Here is a 20,608-nt window from a genome sequence, read left to right as displayed (position 1 = left end):
TTCCATAGCTGTGATTTAGGGCTGATGATTGATTTACCACAAACAATTTGATTAAACAAAATACAGTGTAATCTGTATAACTCGCACCTCGTTAAATCGACATCCTCAGTGAGACGCAAAAAAATTGCCATTCCTTTCCGCTGAACCTTTTAAGTGTGCGGTATCTCGAATTATTTAGACGTTGCTACTCGAACAAAATGTTATTTCCCTACGAAATATTGATAATACATATTTATACTCTCTAAAAACGGACAAGTCGGAGTTAATAAAATATATTGACGTCTTACTTGGCATTCCCCGAAATAATAACAATTAAAAAGAATGTTCGGGGTTCGGAGTATTGTTATTGTCATTGTACGTAGTTTAAATCAAAATAACGGATTTGTTTAGTGTACAGTTTACTTCATTAATATGTAAAAATATATACAACAAAACTTATTTGAATTGTGATTCAAATTCGACTCTACAAATGGAAAAATACACATAGAAATCGCGGCTTCGTATGTCGAAATTTCAGCAGTCAAATCATATGTATCTAAGTTCTTGTTAAGTTGAAAATCTCGTTAGCATTTCCCTTGACATTCGAGTTATAGAGATTCCATTGTATTACTAAATTTATTTAAAATGCAAAATTAATCTACTATTTCGAGACGACAAACATGAGTGAAAAATTGTAACTGCCTTTGACTTTGAATAAAATTCTTGCTTAATAAGTAAGAAAATATATTTTGGAATGTCGTGAATAAAGATCATAAAGAAGCATTTAGGTCGTAACTCAGTCTTTGTGTTTCTCACGATACCATAAATATGTCTATTGTGAAAAAGGCACTAAATAGAACCAAAAAACTAAAAGAAATGGCCACAAAAAATTTCACCAATATTGACTTAGACAAACCCTTCATCCATCCACGCAGGTTTGCGTACTATAAAGACTTTTTATTGCCATAAAACACTTCTTATAACATAAATAATATAAATGCATTTGAATGCTGTGAAAACTCCGCTCTTGGCATTCATGGTCATGCAACATTAAAGCAATAAAGTAAAAAATGATTATGTTATTTAGAAAAGTCCTTCCAGTCACGAGAATCAGGCCTCTTTACTGACATAACTATATCTGATGAGAATCAAGCAATAACTTTTATATACCTGTTTTGTTAAATAATTATTATATATATAAAAAAAATTAATGGAATTCTTAATTTGAATATTTTTTGCGAATTTATTTATCTATGGCGTACTACTTTTAAAATACATACGTGTTCACACATTTTACATAGAAATCTCATCATCTGTCTAGTAATATAATCAACGGTATTATTTTTATAGGAACGTTCATGTGATATATAAAACTAAAACATACGTTCAGTTTAAAAAAGAATTCAATCAAATCACACTTATATACATAAATGAATGAAATCCCAAGAGGGAGGCTTCGCCTTCCAATTTTAAAAAAAAATCAAAAGTACGAATTTATCGTTAAAATTGAAGATCTATGTAAAATCTATGTTCTAAGTAAATAAAACATTTATTTGTTTAATTTTAATGCGCTCTGTCGCCGTATAGTTCCTAATACTTTTCCATATTCGCGTTCGCATTTACCTCTAAAATTAAGTAAATCCTCGAATACTCATAATTAATTGGTTAGCTTGCTTTACCTAGACTTTTTAACACCTGAATCTACCAAAGTATTGTTAAGACTGCTGGCACGAGTTCACTTGCTTCTAAATAACACCGAGATATTTGACAAGATTTTAAAAACCATTTCAGCGTAATATTCACTAAAATACAAATTCAATTATTATTATCATAAACGCGCCAAAATGTTTTTTCTGGCCAAGATGGCGTCGCATGACTCACTTGTAAACACATGAGGAATTATTGATATTTTTACTCATATAAATACGTATTATGAATCTATAAAAAAACCAGCAAATAAAACTCCATGATAGTATTAATATTAAACAAGATATTATTAACATGCATACGTCATTGTCGATTCGACTAATCTGTTCTGTGTCGCGTAACTGACATATAAAAATCTATATTTTAACTGTGTTTTTTTTAGATAAATTATTATTATACCAGTGCTTTTACTCTTTAACGCCTTTTAAAGTCATGTTTTAGATAGATTACTCTTAACAATACTTTATTTTTCACTGTCATCTGTCAAATAAGCTTTTCGATAGAGTATTGAATTTTATAGAACTACTAAGAAGCGTCTATAATGGTCCTATAGTATATAGTAGTAGTTTTTTAGTAAGTTCAGAGTGCAGGTGTTAATAATTCCATATAATTAGAATATTCGAGAATAAACTCCACAAGTAAAAAAATAAACCAAATTTAACTAGACACCATTGTTGCCATAATTGCGGCCAAATAGTTATCTATTGTCGAATGGACATTATATAAAATATCTGACAAAAATCCTTTAGCAAAGGTTTATGAATAAGACGAGATTTTGACATTGATTACAGAATGTACTGAGATTTAAAACATACTAGAATATCCATGGTAGGTAAGATTTATTTCCTTTAAACGACAACAATAGCTAAACTAAGCAATTTTTAATGAAAACATTCTGATAAAATAAGGTTAAAATAAATCAATTAACATAAAAACCGTCTCGGAACTTATTTGTTGACATAAAAATACGATATAATGTTCCAATTTTCTAATCATTTCATAATTAACAGGGATATATACATATGTAAAAGCTCAATTCATTCTGTAACAGCCGCACTACGGCTTTTTTCTGCGATATTATTTTATACTAATTACAATATAAGTATTAGTCTAGCATTTAGTTTAAATCGCGGAAGAAACTCGAGTGCGGCGTTAACTTAAATCAGAACGCGGTTATGGTATTAATACCCGCAAATTAACGTACGTACTCGTACGTTATGTGGGCCCGTTGGCGAATAGTTTGTCAAGCCCCGCCCCTTCGGCTGATTCAACGGCGACACGCGGTTTCTCTTTAGGTACATTCATCGCTGGTAGATTAAGTATGAACACTTCCTTCTTGAATAATTGGCCTACATTTCTTCCGATCAGCTAGAAAAAAAAGCGGGTGACATTGATATAGTGGCAATGAAAGCCAGTAACTATTTAATGGAGGCCGCCCATTCTTTCCGTATCTACCTCAAGAATCACTGCGCAGTCCGAAAGCCTAAAAAAGGCGAAGCGCCCAAACCGGAGCGGAAGCCGAATAAGGCGGTGATATGGGTCGCTAAGGAGTACCCGAAGTGGCAACATATGATTTTGAGTACTCTCAAGGAGTTAAATGGGGTAACTATACTGTTATAACGTAATTAGTTTCGCTTGATTTATTTATTGTGTCCTCAAACATTGTGCAAAGCAATTTAAGATTAGCGTGCGATTATCCCTTTGTCTATGTGCGCATTTAACACTCGCTCGTACGGTTTACTGTATGTACGTTACATTGTGAAAACCGGCCGAAGTCTGATCGACTATCTGTCTATTACAAAAAACATACGGTCACGAAAGAGATAGAAATCTGTGGCTAAGACCTCAAAGTTTATACTGCCATTGGCATTGTCAAACATTGTAAAGAATTAACAAAAATGAGATTAAAAAAAACATGTCAAACTTTATATACACCCAAAAATTAGTTGGGAATTAATTTATTCAAATTACAATTAAAAGGAAATATAAAAATATATCCAGTTAAAGTGAGTTTACGAAAGCTTGACGGGAAGTTAGAAAACACATTAACGTCTTCGTCTAAGTTTTTAATGGCAATAATAACGAAAAGTTATATTTGTGAAAATTATTTAAATAGTAACTTATTAGTTCTAACCTCGTAACGCTTATTGGTATAAAAAATTATATAAAAACTGTTTATTTTATACCATATATATATGTATATAATCATCAAATCATTATGATTGCAGCCTTCAGGTCTCCCCGATAACAAAGTATTATCAACAAAACTTTCTGCTATAAACGATCTTAAAAAATATATGAAAAGAGTGATGACATTCGTTCAAGCCACAAGAGATAATCTACAAAAGATTGGTCCCGAAGCCCTCTCTGTTGCCTTGCCCTTTGATGAGGCCCAACTGCTTGAAGATAACAAACAATATCTGCTGAATACTTTGGATGTAAGTATTTGTAGGCTTAATATTTACCGCTTCGTATAAATTATTTATATTATCAGTAGAAAATATAATATGTTTATATGAAAAGATGTCAAGATGGGCGCAAATCTACAATTAAATTGTATTCATATTATTTAAGCATGTAAATTAATAAAAGTAACGATGCGATATTAATGTTCATATTACTTCGAGTATTTATTATGAAGTTAATTTTTTATAGCTTAGTCTGTTTCGAAGGACCAAAATAATTCTTTGACAATTTAAATAATCATTTAACGCATTAGTAACATTTTTAAAGTTTTGAATATTTCTTAATGCATACAGTTATACACCGGACTTAAACGATAGGCTGCTATGTCGGGGTTCCATTTTGAATTTTTAGTATGTTTGTAATCGGGACCTAAAGAAAACAAGAATTAAGAAGAAAAATGTTTTTATTTTATTTGAACCACATAATTAGGACAAACATGATATAAATTGACATACATACGTTAAAATATAAAAACAATTTACATTACTATGAATAAAATAACATAAACCGAAGTTATTTTATCGTAGGCGTCGTCGAATGCCGCCTGAAGACCTATTTTCTTTGCTTTTATAACAGTTAAGACTGTTGTTGATTCCGGTAGGTCTTTGCCAAATCACAGAATTTTTATTTTCGATTAAAAGTCTTTGATAATATTTAGTTAAAACTCGTGTTTTCTTGTTAGGTGAAAATTACAAATTTCTAGTAATTATAACATAATTAAAGATAAATCAATAATATTCACTGCGTACGTAAAACAATTCTACCCAAAACACGTTTGAACTTGTCGTTAACCAAAACGGACAGTAGAATGGGTAAACGAAAAACCTGTACTTTATTGTATACAGATAGTCTAAAAAAAAAAACAATTTATTACAAAACTTTTTATCTGTCATCGGAGATTTGTTTAAATAATTGGATTATTGTATAATTTTCTGAATCAACAGCTTGACGCAATCGAAGTCAAACATACATACAGTCCTGATACTCCAGAAAAAACGATAGAAGACTGTGCGCCTGGTAGTCCACATGTCAACTTTATTGCGGTACCTGGACTTACAGTGACCTTCACCAACCCCACACCGATGAGTGGATTGTTTACCATTTCTGTGACCCTGGTAGATGGGGATACGGTTGAGAAGATTAAAGCCAAGATCGCTAAAGAGATTAAGGCTATTAAAGGTTAGTAAAAAAAATTGGTTAAAATAAATCCAAAGTTATAGTCACCAGTAATACTCATTTTCAGTGGATTAGTGTTTTAACTATTCTAGGAAATATTCTCTAAGGATTCACTTGGATTGACAGAGTGTTTGTGGCTTAAAAGCAAATGGGAGAATTTCTGTGTTTGTTTGTATTATAATAATATAATATTTGTGTGTAAATAAATAATGCGAGTAAAATTTGATAAAGTTAGTTCTATTGAAATATAAACGCAATTTTTTACACAACTCGACGTTTCTTCACAGCAGTCGTGGTCAGCGACTGCTACATGAACTTGTCAAATAAATTTGATATAAAGGTTATATATAGGCCATCTATTGCTGGGAAGTATAAAGCAGTCAGCTGTAATTTTTTAATTGTCTCACTATGTATTGTGTGTTAATTATTATGTATACGTTAGTTTACTGTCAAATTATTTGATTACGATAGTAAGAAATAACTATTAGTATGTAAATTTAAAATACAATTTATTTTAAACACACAAATACAGTATTTACAATATTTTTAACATGCATAGTATTAATATTAATAATTCAAAATGAATAAATAGAAAATTAAAACAAATTTGGTCCCTGTGGCAGCATTTCCTCGCTGTAGTGTGTGTGGTATATCTACCAGGCGCAAGCTTAAATCTTTAATTTAGTTAAATAACTATTATATCTATATAGTTAAATTGAAAACCCTGAAAATATTTTTTATTAACTTTCAGACATAAATGCTCTAAAGCTGTGGCGATATCTTGATCCGGCGTTAGGTCCTCGCAAGATTCCAGTAGCAGGCGATCACGTGACAAAATGCGCGGAACTCGTCAATGGCGATGGTATACGCGTACACGTGGAAGCGTCGCGTATAGAACTCGTTCAGAACGGAACGAATATTGACGTCGGCTTACAGTTTGTGTATACTTATGATAAGTGATTGTTTTCAGAAATATATTTATTTATTTTTATAATAAGTGTTTTATTTTGTTAGTCCTTTATTTGTTTAGAGATTTTAATGCTTCGAAAAGTGGTAAGAAACGTAAGAAAAGTTTCTAAAACTCTTTGAACAATTTTATTAAAAAAATAATCTTTGTTTTTACGGTCAAGTTTAGAAATTTATTGGTTAGTTTATTTGTTGTGAGCACTGAATACAGTTGTGAATTTCCAACATGCCTTTAGGCACATCAATGTGTAAGTAAGCATTTTGCGAATGTATATGCATCTGCATAAAGTATTTAATGACGAAATATAGTATTGCCATCAGAAGAGCTATAGATTTACGTTTTGTTCATTTCTGTCTCATCGCATTATGTGTATGTGTGTGTATCTCATGTTAAATGTTTTATTAAAATTTGATTATATAGTCGCAAGGAGTTATAATGGGTTAAAAAATAAAAGAGCTGCAATTTTATATTATATTTAAATAACATATAAACGTTTATTCACATAAAAATGTTTAACATCGCGAAAACGATATGGCGGCGATCCCCGGCGGTCGCAGGCTATGCGAACGCGAAATACCTAAATAATCCAATATTTACACACTTATATAATACAAACACATAAAAAAAAACGATTTCCATAGCTGTGATTTAGGGCTGATGATTGATTTACCACAAACAATTTGATTAAACAAAATACAGTGTAATCTGTATAACTCGCACCTCGTTAAATCGACATCCTCAGTGAGACGCAAAAAAATTGCCATTCCTTTCCGCTGAACCTTTTAAGTGTGCGGTATCTCGAATTATTTAGACGTTGCTACTCGAACAAAATGTTATTTCCCTACGAAATATTGATAATACATATTTATACTCTCTAAAAACGGACAAGTCGGAGTTAATAAAATATATTGACGTCTTACTTGGCATTCCCCGAAATAATAACAATTAAAAAGAATGTTCGGGGTTCGGAGTATTGTTATTGTCATTGTACGTAGTTTAAATCAAAATAACGGATTTGTTTAGTGTACAGTTTACTTCATTAATATGTAAAAATATATACAACAAAACTTATTTGAATTGTGATTCAAATTCGACTCTACAAATGGAAAAATACACATAGAAATCGCGGCTTCGTATGTCGAAATTTCAGCAGTCAAATCATATGTATCTAAGTTCTTGTTAAGTTGAAAATCTCGTTAGCATTTCCCTTGACATTCGAGTTATAGAGATTCCATTGTATTACTAAATTTATTTAAAATGCAAAATTAATCTACTATTTCGAGACGACAAACATGAGTGAAAAATTGTAACTGCCTTTGACTTTGAATAAAATTCTTGCTTAATAAGTAAGAAAATATATTTTGGAATGTCGTGAATAAAGATCATAAAGAAGCATTTAGGTCGTAACTCAGTCTTTGTGTTTCTCACGATACCATAAATATGTCTATTGTGAAAAAGGCACTAAATAGAACCAAAAAACTAAAAGAAATGGCCACAAAAAATTTCACCAATATTGACTTAGACAAACCCTTCATCCATCCACGCAGGTTTGCGTACTATAAAGACTTTTTATTGCCATAAAACACTTCTTATAACATAAATAATATAAATGCATTTGAATGCTGTGAAAACTCCGCTCTTGGCATTCATGGTCATGCAACATTAAAGCAATAAAGTAAAAAATGATTATGTTATTTAGAAAAGTCCTTCCAGTCACGAGAATCAGGCCTCTTTACTGACATAACTATATCTGATGAGAATCAAGCAATAACTTTTATATACCTGTTTTGTTAAATAATTATTATATATATAAAAAAAATTAATGGAATTCTTAATTTGAATATTTTTTGCGAATTTATTTATCTATGGCGTACAACTTTTAAAATACATACGTGTTCACACATTTTACATAGAAATCTCATCATCTGTCTAGTAATATAATCAACGGTATTATTTTTATAGGAACGTTCATGTGATATATAAAACTAAAACATACGTTCAGTTTAAAAAAGAATTCAATCAAATCACACTTATATACATAAATGAATGAAATCCCAAGATTTCATATTAAAAAAAATTCAAAAGTACGAATTTATCGTTAAAATTGAAGATCTATGTAAAATCTATGTTCTAAGTAAATAAAACATTTATATGTTTAATTTTAATGCGCTCTGTCGCCGTATAGTTCCTAATACTTTTCCATATTCGCGTTCGCATTTACCTCTAAAATTAAGTAAATCCTCGAATACTCATAATTAATTGGTTAGCTTGCTTTACCTAGACTTTTTAACACCTGAATCTACCAAAGTATTGTTAAGACTGCTGGCACGAGTTCACCTGCTTCTAAATAACACCGAGATATTTGACAAGATTTTAAAAACCATTTCAGCGTAATATTCACTAAAATACAAATTCAATTCTTATTATCATAAACGCGCCAAAATGTTTTTTCTGGCCAAGATGGCGTCGCATGACTCACTTGTAAAGACATGAGGAATTTTTGATATTTTTACTCATATAAATACGTATTATGAATCTATAAAAAAACCAGCAAATAAAACTCCATGATAGTATTAATATTAAACAAGATATTATTAACATGCATACATCATTGTCGATTCGACTAATCTGTTCTGTGTCGCGTAAGTGACATATAAAAATCTATATTTTAACTGTGTTTTTTTTAGATAAATTATTACTTTACCAGTGATTTTACTCTTTAACGCCTTTTAAAGTCATGTTTTAGATAGATTACTCTTAACAATACTTTATTTTTCACTGTCATCTGTCAAATAGACTTTTCGATAGAGTATTGAATTTTATAGAACTACTAAGAAGCGTCTATAATGGTCCTATAGTAGTAGCTTTTTAGTAAGTTCAGAGTGCAGGTGTTAATAGTTCCATACAATTAGAATATTCGAGAATAAACTCCACAAGTAAAAAAATAAACCAAATTTAACTAGACACCATTGTTGCCATAATTGCGGCCAAATAGTTATCTATTGTCGAATGGACATTATATAAAATATCTGACAAAAATCCTTTAGCAAAGGTTTATGAATAAGACGAGATTTTGACATTGATTACAGAATGTACTGAGATTTAAAACATACTAGAATATCCATGGTAGGTAAGATTTATTTCCTTTAAACGACAACAATAGCTAAACTAAGCAATTTTTAATGAAAACATTCTGATAAAATAAGGTTAAAATAAATCAATTAACATAAAAACCGTCTCGGAACTTATTTGTTGACATAAAAATACGATATAATGTTCCAATTTTCTAATCATTTCATAATTAACAGGGATATATACATATGTAAAAGCTCAATTCATTCTGTAACAGCCGCACTACGGCTTTTTTCTGCGATATTATTTTATACTAATTACAATATAAGTATTAGTCTAGCATTTAGTTTAAATCGCGGAAGAAACTCGAGTGCGGCGTTAACTTAAATCAGAACGCGGTTATGGTATTAATACCCGCAAATTAACGTACGTACTCGTACGTTATGTGGGCCCGTTGGCGAATAGTTTGTCAAGCCCCGCCCCTTCGGCTGATTCGACGGCGACACGCGGTTTCTCTTTAGGTACATTCATCGCTGGTAGATTAAGTATGAACACTTCCTTCTTGAATAATTGGCCTACATTTCTTCCGATCAGCTAGAAAAAAAAGCGGGTGACATTGATATAGTGGCAATGAAAGCCAGTAACTATTTAATGGAGGCCGCCCATTCTTTCCGTATCTACCTCAAGAATCACTGCGCAGTCCGAAAGCCTAAAAAAGGCGAAGCGCCCAAACCGGAGCGGAAGCCGAATAAGGCGGTGATATGGGTCGCTAAGGAGTACCCGAAGTGGCAACATATGATTTTGAGTACTCTCAAGGAGTTAAATGGGGTAACTATACTGTTATAACGTAATTAGTTTCGCTTGATTTATTTATTGTGTCCTCAAACATTGTGCAAAGCAATTTAAGATTAGCGTGCGATTATCCCTTTGTCTATGTGCGCATTTAACACTCGCTCGTACGGTTTACTGTATGTACGTTACATTGTGAAAACCGGCCGAAGTCTGATCGACTATCTGTCTATTAGAAAAAACATACTGTCACGAAAGAGATAGAAATCTGTGGCTAAGACCTCAAAGTTTATACTGCCATTGGCATTGTCAAACATTGTAAAGAATTAACAAAAATGAGATTAAAAAAAACATGTCAAACTTTATATACACACAAAAATTAGTTGGGAATTAATTTATTCAAATTACAATTAAAAGGAAATATAAAAATATATCCAGTTAAAGTGAGTTGACGAAAGCTTGACGGGAAGTTATAAAACACATTAACGTCTTCGTCTAAGTTTTTTAATGGCAATAATAACGAAAAGTTATATTTGTGAAAATTATTTAAATAGTAACTTATTAGTTCTAACCTCGTAACGCTTATTGGTATAAAAAATTATATAAAAACTGTTTATTTTATACCATACTTATATATATATATATATATATATATATATATATATATATATATATATATATTCAACATCAAATCATTATGATTGCAGCCTTCAGGTCTCCCCGATAACAAAGTATTATCAACAAAACTTTCTGCTATAAACGATCTTAAAAAATATATGAAAAGAGTGATGCCATTCGTTCAAGCCACAAGAGATAATCTACAAAAGATTGGTCCCTTGGCCTTCTCTGTTGCCTTGGCCTTTGATGAGGCCCAACTGCTTGAAGATAACAAACAATATCTGCTGAATACTTTGGGTGTAAGTATTTGTAGGCTTAATATTTATCGCTTCGTATAAATTATTTATATTATCAGTAGAAAATATAATATGTTTATATGAAAAGATGTCAAGATGGGCGCAAATCTACAATTAAATTGTATTCATATTATTTAAGCATGTAAATTAATAAAAGTAACGATGCGATATTAATGTTCATATTACTTCGAGTATTTAGTATGAAGTTAATTTTTTATAGCTTAGTCTGTTTCGAAGGACCAAAATAATTCTTTGACAATTTAAATAATCATTTAACGCATTAGTAACATTTTTAAAGTTTTGAATATTTCTTAATGCATACAGTTATACACCGGACTTAAACGATTTTTAGTATGTTTGTAATCGGGACCTAAAGAAAACAAGAATTAAGAAGAAAAATGTTTTTATTTTATTTGAACCACATAATTAGGACAAACATGATATAAATTGACATACATACGTTAAAATATAAAAACAATTTACATTACTATGAATAAAATAACATAAACCGAAGTTATTTTATCGTAGGCGTCGTCGAATGCCGCCTGAAGACCTATTTTCTTTGCTTTTATAACAGTTAAGACTGTTGTTGATTCCGGTAGGTCTTTTCCAAATCACAGAATTTTTATTTTCGATTAAAAGTCTTTGATAATATTTAGTTAAAACTCGTGTTTTCTTGTTAGGTGAAAATTACAAATTTCTAGTAATTATAACATAATTAAAGATAAATCAATAATATTCACTGCGTACGTAAAACAATTCTACCCAAAACACGTTTGAACTTATCGTTAACCAAAACGGACAGTAGAATGGGTAAACGAAAAACCTGTACTTTATTGTATACAGATAGTCTAAAAAAAAAACAATTTATTACAAAACTTTTTATCTGTCATCGGAGATTTGTTTAAATAATTGGATTATTGTATAATTTTCTGAATCAACAGCTTGACGCAATCGAAGTCAAACATACATACAGTCCTGATACTCCAGAAAAAACGATAGAAGACTGTGCGCCTGGTAGTCCACATGTCAACTTTATTGCGGTACCTGGACTTACAGTGACCTTCACCAACCCCACACCGATGAGTGGATTGTTTACCATTTCTGTGACCCTGGTAGATGGGGATACGGTTGAGAAGATTAAAGCCAAGATCGCTAAAGAGATTAAGGCTATTAAAGGTTAGTAAAAAAAATTGGTTAAAATAAATCCAAAGTTATAGTCACCAGTAATACTCATTTTCAGTGGATTAGTGTTTTAACTATTCTAGGAAATATTCTCTAAGGATTCACTTGGATTGACAGAGTGTTTGTGGCTTAAAAGCAAATGGGAGAATTTCTGTGTTTGTTTGTATTATAATAATATAATATTTGTGTGTAAATAAATAATGCAAGTAAAATCTGATAAAGTTAGTTCTATTGAAATATAAACGCAATTTTTTACACAACTCGACGTTTCTTCACAGCAGTCGTGGTCAGCGACTGCTACATGAACTTGTCAAATAAATTTGATATAAAGGTTATATATAGGCCATCTATTGCTGGGAAGTATAAAGCAGTCAGCTGTAATTTTTTAATTGTCTCACTATGTATTGTGTGTTAATTATTATGTATACGTTAGTTTACTGTCAAATTATTTGATTACGATAGTAAGAAATAACTATTAGTATGTAAATTTAAAATACAATTTATTTTAAACACACAAATACAGTATTTACAATATTTTTAACATGCATAGTATTAATATTAATAATTCAAAATGAATAAATAGAAAATTAAAACAAATTTGGTCCCTGTGGCAGCATTTCCTCGCTGTAGTGTGTGTGGTATATCTACCAGGCGCAAGCTTAAATCTTTAATTTAGTTAAATAACTATTATATCTATATAGTTAAATTGAAAACCCTGAAAATATTTTTTATTAACTTTCAGACATAAATGCTCTAAAGCTGTGGCGATATCTTGATCCGGCGTTAGGTCCTCGCAAGATTCCAGTAGCAGGCGATCACGTGACAAAATGCGCGGAACTCGTCAATGGCGATGGTATACGCGTACACGTGGAAGCGTCGCGTATAGAACTCGTTCAGAACGGAACGAATATTGACGTCGGCTTACAGTTTGTGTATACTTATGATAAGTGATTGTTTTCAGAAATATATTTATTTATTTTTATAATAAGTGTTTTATTTTGTTAGTCCTTTATTTGTTTAGAGATTTTAATGCTTCGAAAAGTGGTAAGAAACGTAAGAAAAGTTTCTAAAACTCTTTGAACAATTTTATTAAAAAAATAATCTTTGTTTTTACGGTCAAGTTTAGAAATTTATTGGTTAGTTTATTTGTTGTGAGCACTGAATACAGTTGTGAATTTCCAACATGCCTTTAGGCACATCAATGTGTAAGTAAGCATTTTGCGAATGTATATGCATCTGCATAAAGTATTTAATGACGAAATATAGTATTGCCATCAGAAGAGCTATAGATTTACGTTTTGTTAATTTCTGTCTCATCGCATTATGTGTATGTGTGTGTATCTCATGTTAAATGTTTTATTAAAATTTGATTATATAGTCGCAAGGAGTTATAATGGATTAAAAAATAAAAGAGTTGCAATTTTATATTATATTTAAATAACATATAAACGTTTATTCACATAAAAATGTTTAACATGGCGAAAACGATATGGCGGCGATCCCCGGCGGTCGCAGGCTATGCGAACGCGAAATACCTAAATAATCCAATATTTACACACTTATATAATACAAACACATAAAAAACGATTTCCATAGCTGTGATTTAGGGCTGATGATTGATTTACCACAAACAATTTGATTAAACAAAATACAGTGTAATCTGTATAACTCGCACCTCGTTAAATGGACATCCTCAGTGAGACGCAAAAAAATTGCCATTCCTTTCCGCTGAACCTTTTAAGTGTGCGGTATCTCGAATTATTTAGACGTTGCTACTCGAACAAAATGTTATTTCCCTACGAAATATTGATAATACATATTTATACTCTCTAAAAACGGACAAGTCGGAGTTAATAAAATATATTGACGTCTTACTTGGCATTCCCCGAAATAATAACAATTAAAAAGAATGTTCGGGGTTCGGAGTATTGTTATTGTCATTGTACGTAGTTTAAATCAAAATAACGGATTTAATACACATAGAAATCGCGGCTTCGTATGTCGAAATTTCAGCAGTCAAATCATATGTATCTAATTTCTTGTTAAGTTGAAAATCTCGTTAGCATTTCCCTTGACATTCGAGTTATAGAGATTCCATTGTATTACTAAATTTACTTAAAATGCAAAATTAATCTACTATTTCGAGACGACTAACATGAGTGAAAAATTGTAACTGCCTTTGACTTTGAATAAAATTCTTGCTTAATAAGTAATAAAATATATTTTGGAATGTCGTAAATAAGGATGATAAAGTAGCATTTAGGTCGTAACTCAGTCTTTGTGTTTCTCACGATACCATAAATATGTCTATTGTGAAAAAGGCACTAAATAGAACCAAAAAACTAAAAGAAATGGCCACAAAAAATTTCACCAATATTGACTTAGACAAACCCTTCATCCATCCACGCAGGTTTGCGTACTATAAAGACTTTTTATTGCCATAAAACACTTCTTATAACATAAATAATATAAATGCATTTGAATGCTGTGAAAACTCCGCTCTTGGCATTCATGGTCATGCAATTTTAAAGCAATAAAGTACAAAATGATTATGTTATTTAGAAAAGTCCTTCCAGTCACGAGAATCAGGCCTCTTTACTGACATAACTATATCTGATGAGAATCAAGCAATAACTTTTATATACCTGTTTTGTTAAATAATTATTATATATATAAAAAAAATTAATGGAATTCTTAATTTGAATATTTTTTGCGAATTTATTTATCTATGGCGTACAACTTTTAAAATACATACGTGTTCACACATTTTACATAGAAATCTCATCATCTGTCTAGTAATATAATCAACGGTATTATTTTTATAGGAACGTTCATGTGATATATAAAACTAAAACATACGTTCAGTTTAAAAAAGAATTCAATCAAATCACACTTATATACATAAATGAATGAAATCCCAAGATTTCATATTAAAAAAAATTCAAAAGTACGAATTTATCGTTAAAATTGAAGATCTATGTAAAATCTATTTTCTAAGTAAATAAGTAATCTGTCGCCGTATAGTTCCTAATACTTTTCCATATTCGCGTTCGCATTTACCTCTAAAATTAAGTAAATCCTCGAATACTCATAATTAATTGGTTAGCTTGCTTTACCAAGACTTTTTAACACCTGAATCTACCAAAGTATTGTTAAGACTGCTGGCACGAGTTCACCTGCTTCTAAATAACACCGAGATATTTGACAAGATTTTAAAAACCATTTCAGCGTAATATTCACTAAAATACAAATTCAATTCTTATTATCATAAACGCGCCAAAATGTTTTTTCTGGCCAAGATGGCGTCGCATGACTCACTTGTAAAGACATGAGGAATTTTTGATATTTTTACTCATATAAATACGTATTATGAATCTATAAAAAAACCAGCAAATAAAACTCCATGATAGTATTAATATTAAACAAGATATTATTAACATGCATACATCATTGTCGATTCGACTAATCTGTTCTGTGTCGCGTAAGTGACATATAAAAATCTATATTTTAACTGTGTTTTTTTTAGATAAATTATTACTTTACCAGTGATTTTACTCTTTAACGCCTTTTAAAGTCATGTTTTAGATAGATTACTCTTAACAATACTTTATTTTTCACTGTCATCTGTCAAATAGACTTTTCGATAGAGTATTGAATTTTATAGAACTACTAAGAAGCGTCTATAATGGTCCTATAGTAGTAGCTTTTTAGTAAGTTCAGAGTGCAGGTGTTAATAATTCCATACAATTAGAATATTCGAGAATAAACTCCACAAGTAAAAAAATAAACCAAATTTAACTAGACACCATTGTTGCCATAATTGCGGCCAAATAGTTATCTATTGTCGAATGGACATTATATAAAATATCTGACAAAAATCCTTTAGCAAAGGTTTATGAATAAGACGAGATTTTGACATTGATTACAGAATGTACTGAGATTTAAAACATACTAGAATATCCATGGTAGGTAAGATTTATTTCCTTTAAACGACAACAATAGCTAAACTAAGCAATTTTTAATGAAAACATTCTGATAAAATAAGGTTAAAATAAATCAATTAACATAAAAACCGTCTCGGAACTTATTTGTTGACATAAAAATACGATATAATGTTCCAATTTTCTAATCATTTCATAATTAACAGGGATATATACATATGTAAAAGCTCAATTCATTCTGTAACAGCCGCACTACGGCTTTTTTCTGCGATATTATTTTATACTAATTACAATATAAGTATTAGTCTAGCATTTAGTTTAAATCGCGGAAGAAACTCGAGTGCGGCGTTAACTTAAATCAGAACGCGGTTATGGTATTAATACCCGCAAATTAACGTACGTACTCGTACGTTATGTGGGCCCGTTGGCGAATAGTTTGTCAAGCCCCGCCCCTTCGGCTGATTCGACGGCGACACGCGGTTTCTCTTTAGGTACATTCATCGCTGGTAGATTAAGTATGAACACTTCCTTCTTGAATAATTGGCCTACATTTCTTCCGATCAGCTAGAAAAAAAAGCGGGTGACATTGATATAGTGGCAATGAAAGCCAGTAACTATTTAATGGAGGCCGCCCATTCTTTCCGTATCTACCTCAAGAATCACTGCGCAGTCCGAAAGCCTAAAAAAGGCGAAGCGCCCAAACCGGAGCGGAAGCCGAATAAGGCGGTGATATGGGTCGCTAAGGAGTACCCGAAGTGGCAACATATGATTTTGAGTACTCTCAAGGAGTTAAATGGGGTAACTATACTGTTATAACGTAATTAGTTTCGCTTGATTTATTTATTGTGTCCTCAAACATTGTGCAAAGCAATTTAAGATTAGCGTGCGATTATCCCTTTGTCTATGTGCGCATTTAACACTCGCTCGTACGGTTTACTGTATGTACGTTACATTGTGAAAACCGGCCGAAGTCTGATCGACTATCTGTCTATTAGAAAAAACATACTGTCACGAAAGAGATAGAAATCTGTGGCTAAGACCTCAAAGTTTATACTGCCATTGGCATTGTCAAACATTGTAAAGAATTAACAAAAATGAGATTAAAAAAAACATGTCAAACTTTATATACACACAAAAATTAGTTGGGAATTAATTTATTCAAATTACAATTAAAAGGAAATATAAAAATATATCCAGTTAAAGTGAGTTGACGAAAGCTTGACGGGAAGTTATAAAACACATTAACATCTTCGTCTAAGTTTTTTAATGGCAATAATAACGAAAAGTTATATTTGTGAAAATTATTTAAATAGTAACTTATTAGTTCTAACCTCGTAACGCTTATTGGTATAAAAAATTATATAAAAACTGTTTATTTTATACCATACTTATATATATATATATATATATATATATATATATATATATATATATATTCAACATCAAATCATTATGATTGCAGCCTTCAGGTCTCCCCGATAACAAAGTATTATCAACAAAACTTTCTGCTATAAACGATCTTAAAAAATATATGAAAAGAGTGATGCCATTCGTTCAAGCCACAAGAGATAATCTACAAAAGATTGGTCCCGAAGCACTCTCTGTTGCCTTGGCCTTTGATGAGGCCCAACTGCTTGAAGATAACAAACAATATCTGCTGAATACTTTGGATGTAAGTATTTGTAGGCTTAATATTTACCGCTTCGTATAAATTATTTATATTATCAGTAGAAAATATAATATGTTTATATGAAAAGATGTCAAGATGGGCGCAAATCTACAATTAAATTGTATTCATATTATTTAAGCATGTAAATTAATAAAAGTAACGATGCGATATTAATGTTCATATTACTTCGAGTATTTAGTATGAAGTTAATTTTTTATAGCTTAGTCTGTTTCGAAGGACCAAAATAATTCTTTGACAATTTAAATAATCATTTAACGCATTAGTAACATTTTTAAAGTTTTGAATATTTCTTAATGCATACAGTTATACACCGGACTTAAACGATTTTTAGTATGTTTGTAATCGGGACCTAAAGAAAACAAGAATTAAGAAGAAAAATGTTTTTATTTTATTTGAACCACATAATTAGGACAAACATGATATAAATTGACATACATACGTTAAAATATAAAAACAATTTACATTACTATGAATAAAATAACATAAACCGAAGTTATTTTATCGTAGGCGTCGTCGAATGCCGCCTGAAGACCTATTTTCTTTGCTTTTATAACAGTTAAGACTGTTGTTGATTCCGGTAGGTCTTTTCCAAATCACAGAATTTTTATTTTCGATTAAAAGTCTTTGATAATATTTAGTTAAAACTCGTGTTTTCTTGTTAGGTGAAAATTACAAATTTCTAGTAATTATAACATAATTAAAGATAAATCAATAATATTCACTGCGTACGTAAAACAATTCTACCCAAAACACGTTTGAACTTATCGTTAACCAAAACGGACAGTAGAATGGGTAAACGAAAAACCTGTACTTTATTGTATACAGATAGTCTAAAAAAAAACAATTTATTACAAAACTTTTTATCTGTCATCGGAGATTTGTTTAAATAATTGGATTATTGTATAATTTTCTGAATCAACAGCTTGACGCAATCGAAGTCAAACATACATACAGTCCTGATACTCCAGAAAAAACGATAGAAGACTGTGCGCCTGGTAGTCCACATGTCAACTTTATTGCGGTACCTGGACTTACAGTGACCTTCACCAACCCCACACCGATGAGTGGATTGTTTACCATTTCTGTGACCCTGGTAGATGGGGATACGGTTGAGAAGATTAAAGCCAAGATCGCTAAAGAGATTAAGGCTATTAAAGGTTAGTAAAAAAAATTGGTTAAAATAAATCCAAAGTTATAGTCACCAGTAATACTCATTTTCAGTGGATTAGTGTTTTAACTATTCTAGGAAATATTCTCTAAGGATTCACTTGGATTGACAGAGTGTTTGTGGCTTAAAAGCAAATGGGAGAATTTCTGTGTTTGTTTGTATTATAATAATATAATATTTGTGTGTAAATAAATAATGCGAGTAAAATTTGATAAAGTTAGTTCTATAGAAATATAAACGCAATTTTTTACACAACTCGACGTTTCTTCACAGCAGTCGTGGTCAGCGACTGCTACATGAACTTGTCAAATAAATTTGATATAAAGGTTATATATAGGCCATCTATTGCTGGGAAGTATAAAGCAGTCAGCTGTAATTTTTTAATTGTCTCACTATGTATTGTGTGTTAATTATTATGTATACGTTAGTTTACTGTCAAATTATTTGATTACGATAGTAAGAAATAACTATTAGTATGTAAATTTAAAATACAATTTATTTTAAACACACAAATACAGTATTTACAATATTTTTAACATGCATAGTATTAATATTAATAATTCAAAATGAATAAATAGAAAATTAAAACAAATTTGGTCCCTGTGGCAGCATTTCCTCGCTGTAGTGTGTGTGGTATATCTACCAGGCGCAAGCTTAAATCTTTAATTTAGTTAAATAACTATTATATCTATATAGTTAAATTGAAAACCCTGAAAATATTTTTTATTAACTTTCAGACATAAATGCTCTAAAGCTGTGGCGATATCTTGATCCGGCGTTAGGTCCTCGCAAGATTCCAGTAGCAGGCGATCACGTGACAAAATGCGCGGAACTCGTCAATGGCGATGGTATACGCGTACACGTGGAAGCGTCGCGTATAGAACTCGTTCAGAACGGAACGAATATTGACGTCGGCTTACAGTTTGTGTATACTTATGATAAGTGATTGTTTTCAGAAATATATTTATTTATTTTTATAATAAGTGTTTTATTTTGTTAGTCCTTTATTTGTTTAGAGATTTTAATGCTTCGAAAAGTGGTAAGAAACGTAAGAAAAGTTTCTAAAACTCTTTGAACAATTTTATTAAAAAAATAATCTTTGTTTTTACGGTCAAGTTTAGAAATTTATTGGTTAGTTTATTTGTTGTGAGCACTGAATACAGTTGTGAATTTCCAACATGCCTTTAGGCACATCAATGTGTAAGTAAGCATTTTGCGAATGTATATGCATCTGCATAAAGTATTTAATGACGAAATATAGTATTGCCATCAGAAGAGCTATAGATTTACGTTTTGTTCATTTCTGTCTCATCGCATTATGTGTATGTGTGTGTATCTCATGTTAAATGTTTTATTAAAATTTGATTATATAGTCGCAAGGAGTTATAATGGGTTAAAAAATAAAAGAGCTGCAATTTTATATTATATTTAAATAACATATAAACGTTTATTCACATAAAAATGTTTAACATCGCGAAAACGATATGGCGGCGATCCCCGGCGGTCGCAGGCTATGCGAACGCGAAATACCTAAATAATCCAATATTTACACAC

At 30.9% G+C, this 20,608-nt stretch overlaps 3 protein-coding genes across 3 annotated transcripts; all 3 read left to right on the top strand.

The window, feature by feature from the left end:
• Nucleotides 1–2,070: 2,070 nt before the first annotated feature.
• LOC123712202 (leucine--tRNA ligase, cytoplasmic-like) lies at nucleotides 2,071–6,319 on the top strand. The gene is made up of 5 exons (XM_045665199.1): nucleotides 2,071–2,230; nucleotides 3,055–3,288; nucleotides 3,915–4,124; nucleotides 5,097–5,331; nucleotides 6,080–6,319. Exons 1-5 carry the CDS (start codon nucleotides 2,228–2,230, stop codon nucleotides 6,286–6,288), a joined length of 891 nt encoding a protein of 296 aa, XP_045521155.1. The 5' UTR covers nucleotides 2,071–2,227; the 3' UTR covers nucleotides 6,289–6,319.
• Nucleotides 6,320–9,397: 3,078 nt separating this feature from the next.
• Nucleotides 9,398–13,237, top strand: LOC123712628 (leucine--tRNA ligase, cytoplasmic-like). Its single transcript, XM_045665836.1, has 4 exons — nucleotides 9,398–9,421; nucleotides 9,962–10,195; nucleotides 12,015–12,249; nucleotides 12,998–13,237. The coding sequence occupies exons 1-4, from the start codon at nucleotides 9,419–9,421 to the stop codon at nucleotides 13,204–13,206; spliced, it is 681 nt and encodes a 226-aa protein (XP_045521792.1). The 5' UTR covers nucleotides 9,398–9,418; the 3' UTR covers nucleotides 13,207–13,237.
• Nucleotides 13,238–16,199: 2,962 nt separating this feature from the next.
• Nucleotides 16,200–20,031, top strand: LOC123712625 (leucine--tRNA ligase, cytoplasmic-like). Its single transcript, XM_045665832.1, has 5 exons — nucleotides 16,200–16,220; nucleotides 16,761–16,994; nucleotides 17,659–17,868; nucleotides 18,809–19,043; nucleotides 19,792–20,031. The coding sequence occupies exons 1-5, from the start codon at nucleotides 16,218–16,220 to the stop codon at nucleotides 19,998–20,000; spliced, it is 891 nt and encodes a 296-aa protein (XP_045521788.1). The 5' UTR covers nucleotides 16,200–16,217; the 3' UTR covers nucleotides 20,001–20,031.
• The last annotated feature ends 577 nt before the right edge of the window (nucleotides 20,032–20,608 follow it).

This window comes from Pieris brassicae, chromosome 7 (assembly GCF_905147105.1).
Source record: "Pieris brassicae chromosome 7, ilPieBrab1.1, whole genome shotgun sequence".
Lineage (NCBI taxonomy): Eukaryota > Metazoa > Arthropoda > Insecta > Lepidoptera > Pieridae > Pieris > Pieris brassicae.
Note: the sequence above shows the minus strand (reverse complement) of the source record. Positions and strands in the feature narration are given on the sequence as shown.

Excerpts from the sequence above, each read along its gene's own strand:
- LOC123712202 (XM_045665199.1), top strand. Across the intron at positions 3,289-3,914 it reads CTCTCAAGGAGTTAAATGGG|CCTTCAGGTCTCCCCGATAA; the intron begins GTAACTATACTG and ends TTATGATTGCAG. Across the intron at positions 5,332-6,079 it reads AGAGATTAAGGCTATTAAAG|ACATAAATGCTCTAAAGCTG; the intron begins GTTAGTAAAAAA and ends ATTAACTTTCAG.
- LOC123712628 (XM_045665836.1), top strand. Across the intron at positions 10,196-12,014 it reads CTCTCAAGGAGTTAAATGGG|CTTGACGCAATCGAAGTCAA; the intron begins GTAACTATACTG and ends CTGAATCAACAG. Across the intron at positions 12,250-12,997 it reads AGAGATTAAGGCTATTAAAG|ACATAAATGCTCTAAAGCTG; the intron begins GTTAGTAAAAAA and ends ATTAACTTTCAG.
- LOC123712625 (XM_045665832.1), top strand. Across the intron at positions 16,995-17,658 it reads CTCTCAAGGAGTTAAATGGG|CCTTCAGGTCTCCCCGATAA; the intron begins GTAACTATACTG and ends TTATGATTGCAG. Across the intron at positions 19,044-19,791 it reads AGAGATTAAGGCTATTAAAG|ACATAAATGCTCTAAAGCTG; the intron begins GTTAGTAAAAAA and ends ATTAACTTTCAG.